We start from the raw sequence: 22,575 nt of genomic DNA on the forward strand, positions 1-22,575 counted from the left end.
TTCCCACTCATTGACCTCTTTTCTCCTGAGAAACTTTTACATGACTCCAGATAAATAGGTATAAAAATAGATAAACAAAATTTCAATTCTTATGACTAAGTTTTTGATTCTATGACCTTCCTGGCTATTCTTCTCTGGCTATGCTTCAGATCATCAATATTCTTCCTAAAGTCCAATGCCTAAACTTTACTCTATTCTAAACGTGATCTGAATAACAAAGATAGACTATAAACTTTGAAATGGACACAATGCTTACAATAACAACCTAAACATTGCAATTTTTTTTTTTTTGGCAGTGACATCCTTCTGTTAGCTGATATCAAACCTCAAATTACCAAAGACTCCATTTAAAAAATATCATCAGGGCAGTTAATTGGTATAGTGGATAGATAGAGTATTAGCCTTGAAGTCAGGAGGACCCGAGTTCAAATTTGGTCTCAGACACTTAACACTTTCTAGCTGTGTGACCCTGGGCAAGTCACTTAACCCCAGCCTCAGGGAAAAACAAAAACAAAAACATGTATCATCTACAGTCTAACCAGGTTTTTCCCATCCTATAAGCTGGAGTGCAAGATTTTGCCTTTATCTCTATTAAATTTCATTTTACCAGATTAGGGAAAACATTTTGGATGCAGTTTCTCTATTCTCTAGATTAGCTTATCCTTTCAGTTTTATGTCATTTGTGAATTTGATAATAAAGTATGTCATCTATGCATTCCTAAAAATTATTTGTAGGGAATAATAGAATATGAATGAAGCGTGTGTTCTAATAGTAGGAGTATTGACCTTGGAATCAGGAAGGCCTAGGTTCTGATATTCACTGTGTGCTTCCTGGGCAAGTCACTTAATCTCTCTGATCCTTGGATTTTTCATTTATAAAATGATGAAATTGAACTTAGATGGCCCCTAAGGCCCCTTCCTATGATTCTTTGAAGATGGAGCTCTATTGCATTCTAATGGATTTCATTCTTCAGGTTGACATTGATTTATTAATCAACACTCCTGGGGACCAGATAGGAATCCACCTACCAGTTCTATCATCTACCATATCTTCATCTTGTCTGCAAAGATATAGTAAAAATCAATTCTTTCTGAAACACACAAGGTAGAACCTAGGCATAAGCTACCAGGTATAGGTTAGGACTCAAGAAACAGTAACTACAAATGAAGATGAAATTTCAGGTGGAGAGTGATGGGGCAGTGCAATCGTACTCCAGAGGTGCTACTTCTCTATGTCAAGTATATGCTGAATAAAATTTCTCATATAAGTAATCCCCTCAACCCCTCAGTTTTTACACCTACATTTAGAATATTAAGTAGAACACATCAGCAATGGATCATAGCCAACCTGGAAGACTTTAAAAGTCATCTTGCATGGCTCCTATACTTCATTTTACATGCAGATGAAGTAACTGAGGTAAACAGAGGATAAATGACTTTTCCAATGGGAATAGTAGTAAGGTCACAGTTTGAACCTTGAATCTCTCATTCTAAATGTAGCATTCTTTATCCTACACTACTCTATAAAACTCCTACTTGCAGTGGATTCAGTGAGATGGCAAGCAGAGGCAACTGGTAGCTTAGGGCATGGATCCCTGGATCTGGAGTCATGCTGTTTTGAGTTCATATTCAGCCTCAGACACTTACTAGCTATGTGAAATTGGGCAAGTCACGTAACTTCTCTTTGTCTCCAAGAACAACAGGCTAATTCATCAAATTGGCCAAGGAAGCCAAGACAGAATCCCAGTTTGCATTGCAAACAGATTTATGGGTCCCTAGTTTCCCTCCCAGGGAGTTCTAATTTTAACAAAAATCCAAAGCAAAGATTTTCTGAGGTGGGATTTACATATTTTCTCTCTTGTAGATAACCATAGCATTTTACTAATTGAGTTGAGAATAGCAGAAGCCCTTTGTCACATTATGCTGATAGCATCTGACAAGTCAGAAAACTTGAGTTGAAAAGTTAGTAGTATTTGTGGGTCAGTCATTTATCATCTCTGAGTTTCAGTTTTCTTGTCTGTAAAATGGAATTAATAATACTTTTACTGTGAGGTAAAAAATACTTTTACTGTGAGAATTGTACTTTGTAATTTTATAGCATTATATGAACCTGAGTATTATTATCACATGTTACTATAAAGTGAATTCTATGACATAAAATTAGAGATTTCTTTGTTCTTGTTGTTTAACTTGTGAATTAATCACCTGTAAGGAAAGATGGGACTTGAAAAACCTTAGTTCCCAGAGGAGAAAAGGTAGAAAGGCATTTCAGCAAAACTGCCAATTTGAAAAAGAATTCTTGAAGACATGGAGCAATTGAACTCCAATAGATAAGAGGAGAAAGCAACAGCAGTATTTTGAACAAATTGTTAAGAGTGGTATACTCAAAGAAAGAGAAGGTGAGCAAAAGTAAGTGCTTTTCTTACTGTGACTGTTTCTTATAATCCATAGCTTAAAGAATTAGAAACTGAGGAGATACCTATCAAGTGAACAAGTTGTGGTATATGATTGTGATAGAACATTCTTGTGCCGTAAGAAATGATAAATAAAATGGTTTCAGGAAACCTGAAAAGACCTAAATGAGCTGATACAAAGTGAAGTTATCAGAATCAGGAAAATATTGTACACATTTATAGCACTATTGTATGATGAGCAGCTGTGGATGACTTAGTTATACTCAGCATTACATGACCTAAGACAATTCTGAAGGATTTATGATGAAAATTGATCTTTACTACCAGAGAACTGATGGAGCCTGAATGTGAATATAAGCATTCTTTTTAAATTTTTATTTTCCTTTGGTTTTTCTTTCTTTCTTTTTTAGTCTGTATGGTTTTTCACAGCATGAATAATATGGAAATTATGTTTTACATGACTGTACCTATGTATACCTAAATCAAATTGCTTGCCTTCTTAAGGAGGGGGAAGGAAGGATGAGAGAGATTTTGAAACTCAAAATTTAATAAAAAGAATGTTAAAATTGTTTTTACATATAATTGGAGTGAGGAAAATAACCATTGCTTACCCAGGAAACCCAAACCATGAGGCATCCATTTTTTCTGGGGTTTTTGTTGTTGTTGTTTTATCATTTTTCAGTCATGCCTAAATCTTCATGACCCCATTTGGGGTTTTCTTGGCAAAGAGACTAGAGTGTTTTGTCATTCCTTCTCCAACTCATTTTACAGATGAGAAACTGAGGCAAATAGGGTTATTAAGTTGCTTTACCAGGATCACACAGCTAATAAGTGTCTGAAGCTAGATGTGAACTTAGGAAGATGTCTTCCTGACTTCAAATCTGACACTCTATCCTTTACAACATTTAGGTTATCTTTTACGTCAATGGATTTATCCTTTCCAAGAATACATCATGCAGAGGCCATCTGGAATCCCTTGCCTAATTTCAAATACCTTGGTGTCTCAGAAGCTCTTGACATCATTTGAAGAGACTTAGTAAATTAGCAACCCCATAAAATCTCCTTTTTAAGTACTTATTATGTGCCAGACTCTGTATTAAGTATTGGAGATGAAAACAAAATGACAAAAACAATCCCTGCCCTCAAGGAGCTCACATTCTAATAAGGAAGATAGATATATTATAGATAATTTCATCTTGGGGAACTAGGAAAAGCCTCTTCTAGAAGATGGAATTTAAATTGAGTCTTGAAGGGATCCAGAGGAACTAAAATGAATAGGTAAGGGGTCATCATTGCACACATCGGGGATAGCCAATGCAATTATAGAGATAGGAAGTGAAGATTGTATTTGAGAAACTACAAATAGGCCAGTGTGTATGGATCATAGAGTTTGTGGAGGAAAATAAAGTTTAAGAAAATAGGAAAGATAGGAAGGGATCAGATTGTAAAGGGTTTTAAATGCCATAAAGAAGAGTCGATATTTGATCCTGGAGGTATTAGGAAGCCACTGGAGATCTATAAGCAGGATAGTCACATGCTCAAGTCTACACTTTAGAAAAATCATGCTTGGCAGATTAAGTGGAGATTGAATTGGAGTAGGGAGATACTTAAAGAAGGAAGACTAGTTAGAAAAAGGCTATTGTATTAATCTAGGTAAGTTATAATTGGGGCCTGAATAAGGGTGTGGCTGTGTGAGTAAGTAAAAGGTGCCATACATATATGTATGTATGAGATATATTGTAAAGATAGAAACCATTGGATTGAATAGATGGAAGAATAAATGTGGAGAATAAAGGATTGGCTGTGAGTCTGGTAGGCTGTTGGTACTGTTGACAGTAAGAGGGAAAAAGGAAAACTTTGCAGGAGAAACACCATGATTTCTGTTTTAGACATTTTGAGTTTGAAATGTCTGTTGTTATGAGGTTGAGGTGATTGAGAGGCAGTTCATAAATGGGTGACTGTAGCTCAGGAGAGACAATAGGGTTGGATATAGAGACTTGGGAGCCATCCGCATAGAGATAATAGTTGAATCCAGGGGAAGATTAGATCACCAAATGAAATAATATGGAGCAAAAAGATATTAAAAAAAATATAGGAGCTCCAGGCTAAAACTTGGAGCACATATACAAAATCTGGTAGTAAATGTTTAACAACTAGTTCTACCAAAAACAAAACAAAACAAAAAAACGTTTTTAAGTTAAGTTTAATCTGCATTAGTGCTTTCTTTAGACTACATAATCAACAAAATGATAAAGCCAAAAAATCAAAAATTTTGTCAATTTCTGAATTTGCTGATTTTTGAGGAGTAAATGATTTTGCTAAAAATTTAATAATTCAATTAGAACTGGCTCAGGTATTCCACTGTGACACCTGCAGTTAGTAACTATGACATGGATGAAAAAGTCGCAAAGAACGATGAGAAGGAGTCATTGGATAGATAAAAGAACTAGAATAGAGCTGTGTCACCAAAACCTAGATAGGGGAGGACATCTGGGAAGGAGAGATAACTGATTCTGCCAAAGTTGAAGAAGGATGAAGATTGACAAAATGCTACTAGATTTGACCATTAAAAGATCATTGGTAACTTTGGCATTGACAGTATTAGTTGAAAGATGAGGTAAGAATGCAGTCTGTTTAAAAGAGAGTGAAAGGAGAGGTTTCTCAAGGAATTTAGTCATGAAGGGAAGCAAAGTACAGAAGAAGAAGAGAGCTAGCAGGATCATATTGATCAATTGAAGATTTTGCATTGATCATGATAATATGGGCATGTTTGTAGGTGGCAAGAAAAGAATATGATTAGGAAGAAATCAAAAATAATTGTGTTATAATGGATCAGGTATTAGACTTGAACTAAGTTCTTTGTGTGATATGCAAGTCACTTTAATCTCTCAGATTCAATTTTCTCATTGGTTAAATGGAGAAAATAATGATGCCTACTTCATAGCTTTGTTGTATGGATCAAGTGAGCTAATGGGTGTAAAGTGTTATATAAATATGAATTATTATTTTTATTGTCATAATCTTAAAAAGGTTCAAGAAGTTTTCAGGTACTTTCAGAAACCCTTCAATTTTCAAAATATCTCCCCATTTAGAGAGTTAACCAATTCCAAAAGCTCACTGCCATTTCTGAGTATGAGTTTGTAAGACAAATTTAATCTAACCCATTCTAGACTCTCAGGGAAATCAGTTTCTTGAAGCCATCTTGAATTTTAAGGTGTCTGTAGATAGCCAATTCCTATAATAAGATGGATTTTATCAGGAGGAACCTAGAGAGAAATGGGTTTTTTCCTAACTCATTTCCAATGCTGCCAGATGTCTTTCTGTAGATTATGTGGGTTTTGACCTCCTGGAGCTTTACTAATCTATTTCCCTACACTTTTGACATCATTTGGAAAGAGGTAGCAAAAGTAGTATTAGAGTCTGGCTACAACCTAGAATACAGATGAATCCTTTAAGCTTTTCTGAGAATTTTTGTTTTCTTTGCAAGGTTGGAAGAAGCAAAGAAGATTATGTAGAGAAAGCCAAAAGTGGTAAGCACCAAAAGTGCTGGCTTCAACAGTCCAATTTCCAGAAGTAGCTAGCTATATTCTATGCCTATGTGTGGGACCTCACAATGGGTACCACACTATTCATGAACAAACAGAACTAGATGACCAGAGATATAGGGTTTGGAAGGGGAAGGGCTCTGCTGGTAGTTATGCCTGAAGGAAATGTCCAGATCTTTAGTTAGCTTTACTGATTAGAAAACTGAAAGGCCATAATGTCTAAAAACGATGTAAAGGAACAGTCAAGACTGGGTCTGCTAGTGGAAGGGTAGGTCTGAAGATCAGAAATCTTGGTTTGGGATAAAAAAAAGAGAGCTAGACAAAGAAGAATTTATTTTTATGTATTTACTTTTATAGTTACATGAGCATTTTAAAATTTGGTGTTCTATTGCTATCTATAGTCTCCAAGTTCTCTCTAATTCTCTGTAAGTAGAGAATTACCAATACCATTGCTGCTTACTTTCTTCCATAGGAATGCTCATTGAATTGAATTGACATTCAACAACTGTAAAGACTCTATAGTGCCTATAATGGCATAATGGTGTACCTCGTTTTTGTTTTAACCTCCATTCAGGGCCATATCAGACTGAAATTTTCTTGTGGCTTTCTACATCAATTAACAAATATTTCTTAAGTGTTTCCTATATTTCAGACAGTCTATTAAGTTCCAGGGGTACAAAGAAGGGAAAATAGTCCCTGATCTCAAGGAGGTTGTATTCTCACCAGTGATTCGTAACATTTTCACTAGGTTCTATAGTGAATATTTGTTCATTCATTCAACAATAACTTATTTAGCATCTACTATGTATTAGGCACTATATTAGCAGGTGGGGACACATCCAGAAAAATGTAACATATCTTGGCTTCAAGGTGCTAACATCTTATTACTTACTTGAGACCCCTTATAACTACAAGAAAAGCTCTGAGGCAGTACAAAATAAGATATGAATTAAGCCTCTACATAGATTTCCCTCTAGGGAATACTCTTCAAAACCATGGTAAAATTCAGAATTATCCCCCTTCTTCCTCTTATCTTAATTTAGGTTTTTATTTTAAGACACTCTGAGACATGTAGATTGTGTCTACACACTCAAAGTGAAGTGGTAAATTGAAGCAATTATATGGATGATTCAAGGAGAAAAAAAAAACATTCTTGCTTTAATTACTGGGATATCTTTGGCTGAAATTATATTGTCTTGAATTATGCAGATAATTCAGATAATTCTACTAGCATTCTGTTATGGCACAGGGGTGACCTGGGCTTCTTATCTCAGCAGAACTATTAGCCCAGTAGTTCCTACCAAGTTGGAACAGCATCTAATATGAATCTAATGAAGAGACTAGATAGATAGTCTAAGAACAGTCTGATTAACTTTGGAGAAATTTTTCATCAATAAAATTAGCTTACCAGGTAGTAAATTTTTCTTCTGACCTTCAGGGAATTCATGAACACCATCCAGTAAGACTGAGTCAGATGGCAGTAGAAAGGTTCTACCTTACCAATGAAATCACAAATTCTGGAAGTATTCCTCTAGATATGCAATATCTATATAATCCAAATTATCTACTTAGGAAAGAGTCCTTATAATCATTTAGCTTGTAATTAGGTTAGTTTACCAGTGAAGAAATGGAGGCCAAAATATGAAATTACTTCTTCAGGGACACAAAGCAACAAAATTAAAACTAGAACGTGGTCCTCCTGAATTTTTTTTTCTTTCTGGAACTCAATGTTAGCTGTTTCAATTTTCTGCTATACTTTACTTAGTATAGATCAGAATATTAGCATTTCTCCTATTTTTGTCAGGATAGTTAAATCTCATTCAATCTGTCACTTTTCTAAAAAGATAATTTTGATAGTGTTTTAATCCAGGTCTGGACATGTGATTGATCAAAAAAGACTAATGGGCTAATACCAGTTCTGGAAGAGTTGTGCTCTACTTAGTTGTAGCTGGTGTTTGTGAGGCCTGTTGCTTTAAGTGACTGTTTTTTGTCTCCAGTGGCTGCACATTCAGAAATATGTTGTTTGAAGAATAAGTCTCTGGTCTGAGCCCTGGCTTCCTGGGATCAACTTCAACCCCTTTCAGACATTGCACTAAATACCGGAGACTGCAGCCAGTGTATTCAGGTTGACATTGATGAGTGTGCATGCTACACTTTAGATTTGTCAAGTGTTTCCCAGGGCTTTTTCTTGCTTCATTCTTACCTCACTTTGGCAGTCCATAGACATTGTGACTTGTCCAGAGTCATCAAATCAGTGAATGGCATGTCGATATTAGGAATAACAGTCTCTGATTTCTAGGTCATTGCTTACTCCCACTGAGTCATGCTGCCTCTTTTTTGTTTTAAACTTTTTCCCTCTTGGAATTATTTCATTCAACCATATAGATTTCTTTTTAGAAGTCCTAGAGACTTGCCTTTCCCTAGTGATTGACAGGAAGCTTTGGTTGATGACTTTCTCTGGGAAGGAAGACAATTCAGTGAAAGCTTTTGAGATTTGTATGTGAAAAGAAGGGGAAATAATTTAAGCTCTTACATTTGAATTGGCTGTAACTGGGAGGAGGGAGAAAAATCAAATCTTTAGAACCCCTAAAAACAGCAGTGCCTAAATAATTGTAGAGCCATTGGTTTCTGTTTCAGACCTCACCAGGTGGGTTACAAAGTTGTTTCTCTTCCCACATCCTTTTCCCTCCTTTGCCCCCCAAGGAAAGCATGGTGATTTTTTTTTTGAAAGGATAGAGCCATAGGAAAGATATCTCACTATCTGTTTCCTGCTGTGACTTTGTTCGAAATAACTTAGTGTCCTTTTTATTTAAATCACAGTTTATCTGTGAAGTACAGATGTTGGATGCAGATTAATGTATGTTCCCCTGCCTCTTTACACTGTGTTCATTGGAAATTCGGTCCCTCCCTTTGCTCCTCCCTGCCTCCCCCTCCCAAATTACGAGTTAGATAAAAGCGAACAATTATGCTTAGAGCAGTAACCATCCTGTGATTCCAAACTGTCTTTTGGAGCTTGATAAGTATTTATGGTGCGTTGAGAAACATAAGGAAAGCCGGAAAGAGCTTTTTGCTAGGTAGAATCCTCTGACTCGTCATCCACTATCAAGAAGCCTCTTCCAAGTGACTGAAGCAGGGGAGCTGAGCCAATCAGAGGGCTCTTTCCTGGCTCTGTCATCAGTCCTTGGTTGGGGAAGGGTTTTGCTTTTATGCTCTGTATTTGGAAGGCAGATAAAATGCCTGGTCTGGACTGCCTCTAGGGATAACCTTCCCCTTTAGGATGTGAAGGAGTAACATCTTGGCTGGAGAATCCACAGAAAATTGATAAGGCAGGCTCTGTTCTTCAACATAGGCCTTTTCTACCTTTTGACCCAGCTGTGATTTTGTAGCAATTTTGCTTTTGTCCTGAAAGAGGGTGCTTTGGATTATCAGAGCTCCATGTACGACAATTTGTACCTGCATGGATTTGAAGATTCGGAGGCGGTAAGAATTTTCATAGCCTTTTCCTTCGACCCTCCTACTACCCCCTTCTTTCCTCTCCCTCCCCCCCCATTACTAAAAGCCTAACAGGCAATGCAGGAAACATGGAGCTGAGATTAAGCATCATTCCGATGTTAGCTGACTGCTCTGTTAATGTATTATATACAGTTTACAGTCACCTGAAACAATCCTCCATTACATAATTTCTTGTCAAGCAGTTTTTGTTTTTGTTTTTTTTTTTAAAGATGAGGATGACAAGAAAGGTTTAAAAGATTGAAGATTATCTTGATATCTCAACTAGCCAGTCCACATTTGCTCTGACAAGGTGTGACTGCTTTCTTATAGGAGCAGTTTTGTTTTTGTTTTTGTTTTTTTAACCATGCCGAAAGCTGTTCTGATGAATATACATTTTATGTCAGCAGGGTTAATAGGAAAAGCCCATTCATTATATAATACTGGCATGAATGGGGAATTCCTGAGTTACTGTCTGGGTTATTTGCTTTCTGAACAAACAACTCGTGCCTATCTATTGCTTCTTTGTTAAGAGAATCAGATGCATGTGCCTGTGATAATGTAATACCGTAGTACTGTGTCACAGTGGCAGTGTGTAGGGTTCTTGTAGTTTGCCTGGTATGCTGAGATGGGCTCACAGACATTTGGACTAGAAAACTGGACTTCTTTTTAGCCTATTGTCCAGGCAGTAAAATCTGTTCAAATCTGGATTATGATGGTTACTAAAATCTTGCTTCTCCTCTCCCTTCCCCCATCCTGCCAATAGATTGTTAAGTAGCATTGAGTCAAGAACAGGGTTGATTTCCTGCTTCTTTCCTCTAAGTCTGCTATTGCTGGTGATAGTTCTTGTTTCTCTCTTCAGCAGTTACATAGAAACCTTGCAAGGCTGAATTATTTCTTATTTTGGGAGGCAAGGAAGAGGGCACTCTGTGGGGAGTCTGCTTTTATATGAACACTGTTGCTATACATGCTGTCACATATTAAATAGAAATATGTTACATAAGGTTCTGTGACTAAACACAAAATAAAAGATTATAATATAAACTCGTGTATACGTCAATGCAGACGTATGTACCAAATGATGTGATGTCCATGGGAGATAAAATCCTCAGTTCAGATAAGGCATTCCATTCTTCTGCCTGCGTGCTTTAGTGGGCACTAACTTTAATTCTGCAAAGTGTAACCTCTCAACATGTTGCCCAACACACTAGTAAATTATCCAACTGTCAGTTTATTTCAGAGGAGAAATTCTGAAGCCCTTAAAACTGGGATGAAGAAAATACATAACTGGGAGTTAGGGGTGAGGTGGGAGGGGAATGAAAAAGTGTTTGAATTTTGCAAATGAGCTTCCCTAGATCCTTCCCAAGACCTGATTATTTTTATAACTCGTCTCTCTGCACTCAGTTATGAAATATTTAATGCCTCATTGAATTTTGTAGTTAAGTTTTATTTTCAACCATTAGTTCTAAACTTGGACATCCTGTGTACACAAATGGATTGGAGTTATTTCAGAGGTGCCTCTTGAAACCAACTCTGTTATTAACAAAATCAGCTAGGAGCTAATATTTCCAGCTCTATGTTCTTGAGAACTATTTAAATTCTTGATGTCCTGGTTCAGAGGGGAGCCATTATAAGTGTGAAGGCATTTTTTTTCTCAGCCTCTTGGGACTATGTAGCTTGTCCTGTAAAGGGGAAATTAAAACTGCATAGACTTGGTACGACTCAGGTAGCCAAGTTGCTGGATAGTGGGTTGGTACTGCAGTGCCGTACTGTTGGTGACTAAGTGGTTGCCAACAACCAAAGAACCCTTGGGTTGAGCAGATCTGCGGAGGTGAGGAACGTGGGGGAGGCCTGTGAAATGAAGGAATTGATCAGGTGAATCTCTGATTTGGGATGATTTTAGCTGGGTGGGTTAGAACATTTTTTTTCTCTTTACTTAGATGCTGGGGGAAAAGAAAATATTCAGGAGGATGAACTGTCTGTAAATGCTCATTTGAGTTTATTTGTTTTTATAAGGAAGAATAATGTGATGTGTTACCCAAGATGGTGTGAACAGAGCTTCAAGCCAATGGAGAAGACTAGGCCTAAATAGCTGTGCCGATGAAGTGAAAAATACAGCCACACCTGGAGTATTCACATCCTCAGCAGTCATTCTCAGTGCAAATGCATTTATGGCTGTAAGTGTGTGGGTTTGCACAGATTAAAGCAAAGCTCTCTAAACACGTTTGGTGGATAGGAATCCAAAGGCTTTACTCAGATGGTGAACTGCAGCCAGATAACATATAGATACTGAATGATGAGTACTGCTGCACTTCCTTTTTGGGGGTTGGGAAGCCATGCGACCATGGCCTGCTACTCTGTATTGTGGGAAAGGTTTGGGGGGGAGGGTTGGTGGTGGTGCCCCCTCCTACGACAAATAACTATGTGGCCATTCAGTAATCCTGTAATAATCAGGTGTTGTCTACGGATAGATGATTTAGTCCAAATAGGATATTTTATTGTGCATAGAGAGCAGCTCATATTATTGCAGGGAATTGGAGGTCTGATTGATCCACTTTTGTAAAAGATGTATATATTTGTACAGTTTAAATTTTTGTCCAGAGGATTGGCAGTAATTTATTATACTAGGGCTATTTGCTTATTGCTTCTATGTGTTTTACAGAGGAAAGGGTTAAAGCTCATTAATATCAGCTGAAGTCTGAGAGTTTCATGTTCTTGGATCTTTATATGACTTTAAATAAGTCATGAAACTTTGCCATGGTTTCAGGGAATGTGGTCCTGTTTGTTCTGATGTAGAATCGGAATGATTTTGTGTAACATCATGCCTAGAACATATCATCATATGGGAGCCAATGTGCTCAGTACCTCGTGAACATGCTTCATCCAATGCCTTATACCCTTTTCAGGACAAGTGCAATGGTTAGACCAAGCTAATTAGAATCAGCTATCAGTATATGCAGATGTTGGATAAGGACTGTTTTTGTGGAGGGCTAGCTCTACATACCAGTCCTGAGTTATTGTTGTTGTTGTTGTTGTTGTTGTTGTTGTTTAAATAAATGTTCAGGCATAAACAGCTGCTATGGTGTTTTTTCCCTACAAAGCTACTTATCAGTCCTGGTAGCTGAGGTGTCTTGTGGCGACTGATCCCACTGTGTACCTCAGAATTTTTCCTGATTAGCTAGTAATTTAGGCAGGTAATCACTGTGGGACAAGTTGCAATTTAAATAGAGACTCTATGTTGCTTTATATCAGTGGAAATGCTCTAGGAATAGAACTTATTTGTTGGGTAATGAAAACACAACATGGATATTGTTGCAATTTCTATGAATTTTTTTGTAAGAACAAAGTGGTGAAATTATTATCGTTTTCAGAGGAGGCAATGAGGTACCATAGAAGAAACTCTAGATTTAGAATCAAGTAAGATCTTGCTTTGATGCCTGGCTATATTACTTATTAGCTGTGTGACCCAAGGTAAGTCACATCACTTCTATTGTCTCAGTTTCTTCACTTACAAAAGGGTGGATTAGATGACCTCTGTGATCTAGCTGTGAGTCATGGAGACTATGGATTATATAGAGTTGTTTTCACTCTCTGTAGCCAGGTTTCACTGATGAAACTATATATTTTTGAATTTTAATGACTTTGAAGAGGAGGTTTAAACTTTGTCAGGGATACAGAAGAGTATAGAAGAGTAAATTCTTTAAGTATTTTTCATCATAAGAATGAAATAGTGTGCTATTTGTATTGACATTATTTGATGTTTCCAGAAAGATGAGTACTTAAATAAAAGTGAATTATACATTGTTGAGTATACACAGTTAATGCATATATAAATATAACACATTTTCTTTTAATCTGTTTACTTGCTACAATAACTACCTATAAAAGTTTAAGATTCCTTTGTTAACTTATAAAAATATACTTTCCATATAAGGTAAATCATGAGCACATCTATTCACAGATATTCAGATAGATCTTTCTAATTGATGATTAATGTAAAATATGTACAATCATAAAATTTTAGAAGAAAAATTAATTACTTTTGACAATGAAACAACATCCTTGATACTGTTTTTTTTTTTCATCCTTGATATTGTTAATAAGCATACTTTCAAAGGCAAAGATTCAAAAAAATTATTGCACCAAAAGATATATCAAATTTTTTTAAAAATATAAGTAAATATGACTGTATAGGTGCAACATGGCGGCTAATGATGGATTTGGAGTCAGGATGACCTAAATTCAATTTTTTTTAAATTATAGCTCTTTTTATACAAAACATATGCATAGGTAATTTTTCAACACTGACCCTTACAAAAACTTGTTTCAACTTTTCCCCTCCCTCCCTCCACCCCCCTCCTCTAGTTGGCAGGTAGTCCTATACATGTTAAATATGTTAAAGTATATGTTAAATACAATATTTGCATAGATATTTATATAGTTATCTTGTTGTACAAGAAAGATTGGATTTAGAAAAAAGGTAAAAATAACCTGAGAAGAAAAAACAAAAATGCAAGCAAACAATAACAGAAAGAGTGGAAATGTTATGTTGTGGTCCATATCTAGATTCAAATATTGCAGCAGACTCTTACTTATTGTACAATCTTAGGCATGTCACTTAAATCCTCCAGGTCTCCGTTTCCTTATCTGTAAACTAAAGAAGCTAGACTTGAGGATATTTAAGTTCCTTTCCAATTTGAAATCTATAATTGTATAAGGAGGATGAACCTTAAAGGACAAAGATTTGAATCCTCTAAAATATTTGGACAATTCCTTTTTGCAGTAGCAAAAGAGTTTAATTTTTTTTTTCCAAAAAAAACATGAAAGCAAAAGTCAAGGGGAAAAAACCACTTATGGTATGAGAGGTAGAAGGAAGGAAAGAAAGAGGGAAATATTTGCCTGACACTGTACTAAAAACTCAACAAATATTATCTCATTTGATCCTCACAACAATCTTGAAAGGCAAGTGCTATTATTTTCCCCATTTTATAGCTGAAGAAACTGAGGCAAACAGAGGATGAGAATTTTGTCCAGGGTTATACAGGTGTTAAGTATCTGAGACTAAATTTTTACCCAGGTCTTCCTAATTCCAGAGGGGTGTGTGTGTGTGTGTGTGTGTGTGTGTGTGTGTGTGTGTGTGTGTGTGTGTGTGTGTGTGTATGGGGGGGGAGCCTTATTGAATGGGAGACAGGAGTATTCCATTACAAAAAAAAAAAAAAAAAAAAAAGGTATTCCTTATCTTCAGAAAATAAAAAACTATTTATTAAAAAACAACAAATAATCCAAGTGTTTGAGTTGGATCCTTGCTGTATCATAGCTTAGAAGTGAAAACCAAATGTTTCTTATCATTTGTTTTATTCTATAAAGAGTAAAGATGAGAACATACATTTTTCCTTAGCTTATATATTCTTAGGGATTGTGATAAGTTTGTGAGGTAAAAGATGTGCAGAGCCTTCTCTTTGATTACCATAGATTTTTTTGGGGGGAAGTTGCCATAATTTGAATTTATTAGAATGGATTCTAGATGCAGTTATAGCAACAATTATTATAAAACTAAAAAGAAATAAAGAACACCTCAAATTGACCACAATTTCCTTAGTCTCTGATTAGAAGTCTTTAGAAAGTAAAATAGGTGTTATCACTTCCTGCTTTCTTTTCTCCTCCTACTTTCTCTCTCTCATATCTGATCTCTTCCTGGGAATCATTCTCTTTAATCAATAGCCAATTGATTTCACTTGTTTTTAAAATAGTCATAAAGAAGTCATAGTTGATCGTATATGGTTAAATTAGCTTCACCCTAATCCATGGCTACAATTTGGTTTTAGACAATAGGAACTGTCATGTGAATTGGACTGCTGCTCATTTAATGGGGAATGGACTAGGAAGGCATAGGATCATAAATCTTAGAGGCAGAAAGAGAACATATAATGCTTTAGGGTTTGCAAAGTGCTTTATAACCAATATTTCATTTGATTCTTACAAGATTGGAAGTACGTTATTATTATTCCCATCTTACAAACGAAGAAACTGAAGAACACAAGTTATTTAGTGATGTGCCCAGTCACATATATAGTGAGTTTCTGATCCCAGCATTTGAACTAAAGTCTTCCTGACTACAAATCAGTGCATTCTCCATTGCTAAACTAAAGCACAGTGCAGTTAAGTGATTTGTTGAAGGATGCCCAGCTAATAAAAAGATCAGTGCAAATCTCTCACTATCATTGGAAAAATAACAAATAACATTCTACTTATAGTCTATCACTAACATCATTTTCATATGAAAATGATAGTATGATTTTTCTGTGTGGAGATTTAGCACTATTTTGGGAAGGAAAATTATACTCTTTTTCTCTTGGCAATTAAATCTCTCTCTACACCCTCTATGTTCAGTATATACTTCAAGTATAAGTACAATACCTCTTGTCATTATTGTCATGACATTATTGTCATCAAATTCTGTGATTCTTTGATTCTAAAACTAGAAAGTACTCTAGAGAACATCTAATGCAACATTTTCATTTTACATATGAGGAGAGACTCAGAGAGATGCAGTTATTTACTCAAGAACACACAGTAAAAAGTCGATCTTCTAACTCTATGTCTGGTTCCCTTAACACTTAAATCCTGCTGCCTTTGTTCTCCCTTTAGTTTTTTATTCTTAGGTTTAACACTCAAAAAAAATTTACAAAATTATGTCATTCAATTTTTTTTATATATTTACTTTTTTCTTCTTGAAATTTTTATCTTCATTATCATCACATATAGCCAAAATACCTAGGGCATTCTAGTGAATATTATATAAAATAAATCTTTGCCCATAGGATTTGAAAATTAGTTGAATATCTGTCAGTTTGACAATATAAAACATAACTAAAATCCCAAAACTTTTCTTACATTTGAAGCAGGTTAGACAGTCAACAAGCCCTTATTGATGTTCAAGCAGGGTATGGATATTATAGGAAAAACACTAGACAAGTGGGGAACAAACTTAATCAGTCTTCATTTCTCTATTGCTGAAGACAGAGGATCGGTAAGAATACAGAGTATTGTGCCAGAGATTAAGCCAATTAAACAGCTGAAAAAATAGCAATTGCAAGTTGGGAGTAGTAGATTTTTATATTCTGAACTTTGAACTGACTACTTGTGATTTTGGAGAATATAAATCATCCATGAAACTATTTCAATTGTTAGTATGCATTTAGGAACACAAAGGGCAATACAGACTAAGATCTCAAACTTCATTTTGGTGGAATATATAGACAAAACAGAAAGATTTTTACAATCTCAGTTAACAACAGCTGTTCTTTAACTTTTCAGCATTTCTGCTTTGCTTCTGGTCAGCTCTTTGTCCTGACCATTCTAGGACATATACATGAAGAAATGGCACCTAGTATGAAGGGACTTGGCCAAGACCATACACTTGTAAGACTGAAAACGAACCCAGATCTTCTGACCTCTCAATCTAGTGGGTTTTACATTATTCCTCAGGGTTTCTATGAAAAGAATTGAGATTGTTTTTTTTACTGGAGAGAAGGCTAAAGGGTACCTTAATTACTGTCTTCAAGGAAGATGTTGGGGAGTGGTTGTCCATGGAAAAGTGCCCAAGAGGAAATGGGTTTAAATGAAAGAAATAGTTCTTTTTTTTTTTTTGGGGGGGGGGGAATGTGTTTCTGTGGAGTTTTGCAACAATGAAAGAAAAAAGTCTTGACTGTCAAGGTTATAAAACAGAGAAAGAAGGCTATAATTTCTATCCCTCTTTTTAAGAAGGAAAAAGGCCATTATCTCCTTTGATTGGTTTAAACATTCATTTATTTGGAGTTAAGGGGCTGGACCAGATGAATGCCAAAGGTCCCTTCTAACTTTGGGTTGCTGTGGATTTATCTGTGGTTGTCAGCTAATAACAATAATGTTGCTTCTAGAGATTGTTTTTGAACTTAGACACTTGACTGCTTTCTGAGCTAGCTTCCATTACCCATGGACTAGATTCTAATTTTTTGGGGGGGAATATATTTTCCCTTTTCACTATCAAGCCACTTGCATCTGGATTGTGTAGTCTCTTACTATTAGAATGAGAGCTCCTAGGCACAAGGACTGTTTCACTTTTTTGTTAAATCCTCAGTGCTTAGAACAGCATTTGGTAGAAAGTGAATCCTTGATAAATGCATATTTTATTCATTCATTTTCAGATTAGACAGCATGAAATAATATAACTCTCTTCAAACAAGTAGGACTTTATTGTGCTTTGGTAGCCATGATTCTAGCTATCGGGTCTTCTTTTTGGCCTTTTTTTCTTGAAGGATGAGCTATCATTTATATGTCAAGATAAAACCACGATCCATTATTAGTGAATTTGCTTGAGTGTTTTTTAGTAGAAGGGAAAGACCATAATTATTCATTCATATCTCTTTATCTGGATTTTCAAAAAAAATTATTAAAATGTTTTATTATTAGTTGAATACCTGTTTGATCAACTAAACCTGCTACTAACAACTTACATTAAAAAGAATTAATTCCAATGTCAATTATCATAATAATTTTCCAGTGAATTCCTCTTAAGTCTATTGCAATAATGTGCGTCCATTCTCATTCGTCTGTCCTTTTACCTAGTTGTGCTTGGGGAATGCTACAATCTTCTTTCCTCATTTTATTGTATAAAGATCTGTACCTATCATTCTTGTTTCCCTTTGTAACCTCTGATGGGCTTTGCATAGGTTTTGGTTAGGGATTCTGTTTGTGGCCATAGAACAGAGAGTAGTTAACTAACCCCAGGGGAAATCAAATCTAAGGCCTTGACCTGGAAAGTTTAATAAAAACAGAATCTATTTTCCATGTGCCACTTTTCTCCTTTATATTGTGACTTTGCTTTTTTACGGCCGTACACTTTTGAAATTAAGAGGGACATGGAGAACTTCCACAGGGTCCACAGGAGAGCTGTGAGCAATGAAGATGATTAAAGCTCTTGGCTCTGTGGGCCAGGAATGAGAAGCCAAGGCTGTAGAGAAACTTTAATAACCTTTCAAGAATATACAAAAAGCTATTATACCAAGGATGATGGACCATCTTGAAGGAAAGGCAGACTCCTCCAAGGAAAAATGGGCCTAAAGTAGATCAGTAAGCTCTTAGTTTATTCTGGGGATCCTTAAACTTTTTTTCTATTATGAATATCTTTGGCAGTCCAGTGAAGCCTCTGAAACTTTTCTCAGAATAGTGTCTTTTAATAATGAATAAAACGCTACATTTGGGTTAGAGTTTAGTGAAAAAAATTTTTTCCCTATTCACAATCAAAGACCCTGAAATCTATTTTCATAGATTTTGGGGGATTCTTGGCTCACAGGTTAACAATAACTCTTTGTTTGATGTGTAATGGAGAATCTCTTGGAGGTCAGGATTTTTAAATATTAGAATTCTTAAGTATTAAATAAATCTAAAATTCTTAAATATTTTAATTCTTCTAATTCTCAAATATTCTAAATTCTTGAAATATTAAATAAATCTTAAATATTAGATTTTTAAATATTAGGATGTATTATTGAGAAAAGATATTGAAATATCATGTCTCTTTCAACTATGGTTTAGGTCTAGGTTTTCTTTAAAGTCAGATACTCTTTTGTGTGAGTTCAGAAAACCAGACTTATTCCCAGAATTGTTTTTTTTTAATTATTATTTTTAAATTTTTTGACAGTATATATGCATGAGTAATTTTTAATAACATTATCCCTTGTATTCATTTTTCCAAATTATCCCCTACCTCCCTCTACTCCCCTAGATGACAGGCAATTCCATACATTTTACATGTGCTACAATATAACCTAGATACAATATATGTGTGTAAATACCATTTTCTTGTTGCACATTAAGTATTAGATTCCGAAGGTGTAAATAACCTATATTCCCAGAATTGTTAATAGTTGGTGCCGTTTTCTGTAACCTTTCCCCACAAGCTCCATTATCAGTGAAGTTCTTTACCCAAGATTTGCTTAAAGAAATATTCCCATGTTGTGGGCTTTTGAACAGATTAATATCTAGGATCTGGATGCTGCTACTTGTCTTAGCTGGATCTCCCAGCCTCAGGAAACAATGATACCCCTGCCACATCCAGTGTTTCGTCTGATAATAATTTCTAAATTCTACATTCATGAAGGTTCAAAAGACAGACCTTTTCATGTGGGAAAATTTTTTTCTTAAGTTCTTTTATACACATACATAATAAAATCTTAGACTGAGTAAATCTCCTGATCTTGGAGGTTGGAAAGCTGAAACAAGAATTAAAATCCTAGAATTGCATTCTACGAAAGGAATGGTATATATTATGCTAAAGGGAAAAACTTGAGAGAAGAAAAGACCTTTCCCATCTAGGTGTATTAGGAAAAGGAATTTATCATTGACCTTATTCTTGCTCTGTTTGCTACATCTATCTTGTCCTTTGTATAAAACTCCTCTGTTTTCCTCTGACAAGAAGATTCCCAGTGAAGGAGATATTTTGGGGAGAAAGATTTTACTTTTGGCTACTAGCTATGTTTTCAGAAATGGCTTTGCTTGAGCAGTGCCAATCTGTTTATGGAGATAGCTCTGTTCTACATATTTTTAGGTCTTAGCTTTCTAATAGACAGTTCAATGAGGGACTTACTATAAATGGGAAATAAGTGTGGGTATGATGACACTTAGGAGTTAGGTGTCATAAGTAATAGGGTTTTCTCTGCTATCAATTAGGTGTGAGATCTTTGGAAAGTAACTTCTTATATCCTTAGATCTCAGTATTCTTCTCTGTAAAATGAAGGGCCGTGCTTTCTAGTCTTAACATTTTTGATCTAACTGTAAAATGGTAATGACTTTGAATTTCAATTGAAGTCAGTTTGATGAACTTGTCATTTTAATGCTAGATCTCCCTTTATTTGAGTAATCAGGACTGTGACTATATTTACATGTAAGTAATAATCATATAGTTGTCAATACAAGCTTTTGTTGCATATAAACATTTGTATTATATTTTCTATATTCTATTATTCTATATTCTCTTATTTTAGTTCTTAGCTTTATGTATTCTAATGGAATTATATATTGTGTGTGTTGAATTTTAAAAACTAGTTTCTTTTATGTTATCTTTATAATTCACAAATTATTGCCAATAGACGTGATCATAAACCAGGAAAGGAAGAATTTTATTAATAAAGCAAATCATGAAATTTAATTATCATAAATGTTTTTATACCATTTTGAATTAATTTTGTGCTTCTTGACTTTCATGTTAAAAGGTACTACTTAAAGAACTGCACAAAGTATAATCTTATCCAGGGATTTTTAACAATATTTTGATACATCTTATTATATTCATGCCCAGGTTTTAAAATAAAGACTGTAAATGTACCTCAAAAATCTCTCAGGGACCGTCAATGCTTAAATTGGAAAAAGGCTTCCAATGACTTTGAATGGAAAAAATAAAGGCATATAAAAATAAGAGGCAAAAAGAACAAGAGAAAAGCCTAACTCAGGGCTCCAAGAATGTTTTGATTCATTTTCCTATCTAATGACAACATGTTCTGGTGGTAAGATGTGCAGCTGTTAGAGATTTTTCCACTGAATTTGAATTTACATAGCAAGAGCCTGGCTTTCAAGATGCCAGCCAGCAGCCAATACAGGCAGAGATGATTTTGAAACTATCTTAATGATTAGTGCAGAGAAGATAGAATCTCAAGAGGAATCCAAAACATCAAATAGTTAATTTTGGAAACTGACTCAGCCTAAATTTAATATATTTGTGATCCGATGTGGTTTGTGGGGCCTTTGAGCTTTTATTTTCTAGCTTAGAATGTATATATGATAGACTTTAAGATGAAAACTTCATCTGCAAACTGACTCAGAAAATGAGAGGCTTTGTACTTGTACATTGCCTGCTAAATCTTTTCTTTTTGAAGACAACTGGAAGGGCTTATTTCAAGAAGAATATGTGAGGGAATTATGGAAATTAGTGACTGGGCTTTCATAAAGCAACTCAAGGCAAATTCCTGGATTATTAGTGTACTGGATGGGATATTTAGAGGATAGTGGACCCATGCTATACCTCCCACTCTTTCTAAAAAACATAAAAAATGGAAGCCACTGGACAAAAGCCTTTTGAGGCAGTCCATTCAGGCACAAGGCAATAAAACACTAAGCATCTTCTACTCATTTATTGACTATAAAGATAGAAACAGAGACAATATGCGATTTCATTGATACAGGGAACTCTGTCAATGTTAGCTGGTGTAGAGAAAATGTCTACTAGCATATATTTGTATTTTCCCTAAAATTTAGCCTTACAGACTTGCCTAGAATCCTTTAGAGTCTAGGCAAATGAGAAGTTAGTTGAATTTCAGTTTTTTTAAAAGGTATTCCTTTTATTTTTCTTTTTTTCAACTAACAAATAATAATTTCTTTTCTTTTTATATCTCCTGCCCTACTGGGGTGGTAGAGATGGTATGGGGCACAAGACAAAAAACTCATTCAAAACTTGCATATTCAGGAAAAATAAATTCTCATGTTGGTCATGTCCAGAAATATGTGTCTCATTCTGACTTGAGTCTATCTCTTTTTTGACAGGAAATTCTTATTATACTTCATAACTGGTTCTCTGGAATCATGGTTGGTTATTGCATTAATCAGAATTCTTTATTTTATAATGTTATTGTAATATAAATTGTTCTTCTGGTTCTACTCAATTCACTTGACATCAGTTCACGAAAGTCTTCCCAGGTTTCTCTGAAATGGTACCTTTCTTAACTTCTTAGTATAGTGGTTTTCTATCCCATTTATATTCCTTGATTAGTTCTTACACTCCCCAATTGATGAGTTTTCCCTTAGTTTTCAGTTCTTTGCCGCTACAAAAATAGCTGCTACAGATATTTTTGTACATAAGGGGTCTTTTTCCTCTTTTTTAAAATTTTTCTAATGATGTAGATCTAATATGGTCAAAGTGTTTGGGTTAGAGTCCACGCACAGTCAAGTATCTGAGTATAGTTTTAAATCTCTTTCCAGAAGAGCTGAATCATCACAATCCTGTCAACAATGCATCAATGTGCCTGTTTTTCCATAGAGCTCTTCCAACATTTTTCATTAACTTTTTTTCTCAGCTTTGTCATTCTGAGGTGAAA

General features: G+C 35.2%; 1 protein-coding gene across 7 annotated transcripts in view; it reads left to right on the top strand.

The window, feature by feature from the left end:
• The window catches only part of CACNB4 (calcium voltage-gated channel auxiliary subunit beta 4), a 341,773-nt gene that overhangs the window by 177,688 nt on the left and 141,510 nt on the right, over positions 1–22,575 (top strand). For 2 of the 7 annotated variants that reach the window (XM_074303452.1, XM_074303455.1), the window contains exons 1-2: positions 6,370–9,439; positions 11,465–11,625. The exons of 2 other annotated variants lie outside the window; for them this stretch is intronic. In XM_074303452.1, the coding sequence (XP_074159553.1) occupies positions 11,620–11,625 (6 nt within the window). In that variant the 5' untranslated portion in view covers positions 6,370–9,439; positions 11,465–11,619. Of the gene's footprint in view, positions 1–6,369; positions 9,440–11,464; positions 11,626–22,575 lie in introns of those variants that run through there. 3 more of the 7 variants (XM_074303450.1, XM_074303456.1, XM_074303453.1) reach the window with 2 other exon arrangements.

This window comes from Sminthopsis crassicaudata, chromosome 3 (assembly GCF_048593235.1).
Source record: "Sminthopsis crassicaudata isolate SCR6 chromosome 3, ASM4859323v1, whole genome shotgun sequence".
Taxonomy (NCBI): Eukaryota; Metazoa; Chordata; class Mammalia; order Dasyuromorphia; family Dasyuridae; genus Sminthopsis; species Sminthopsis crassicaudata.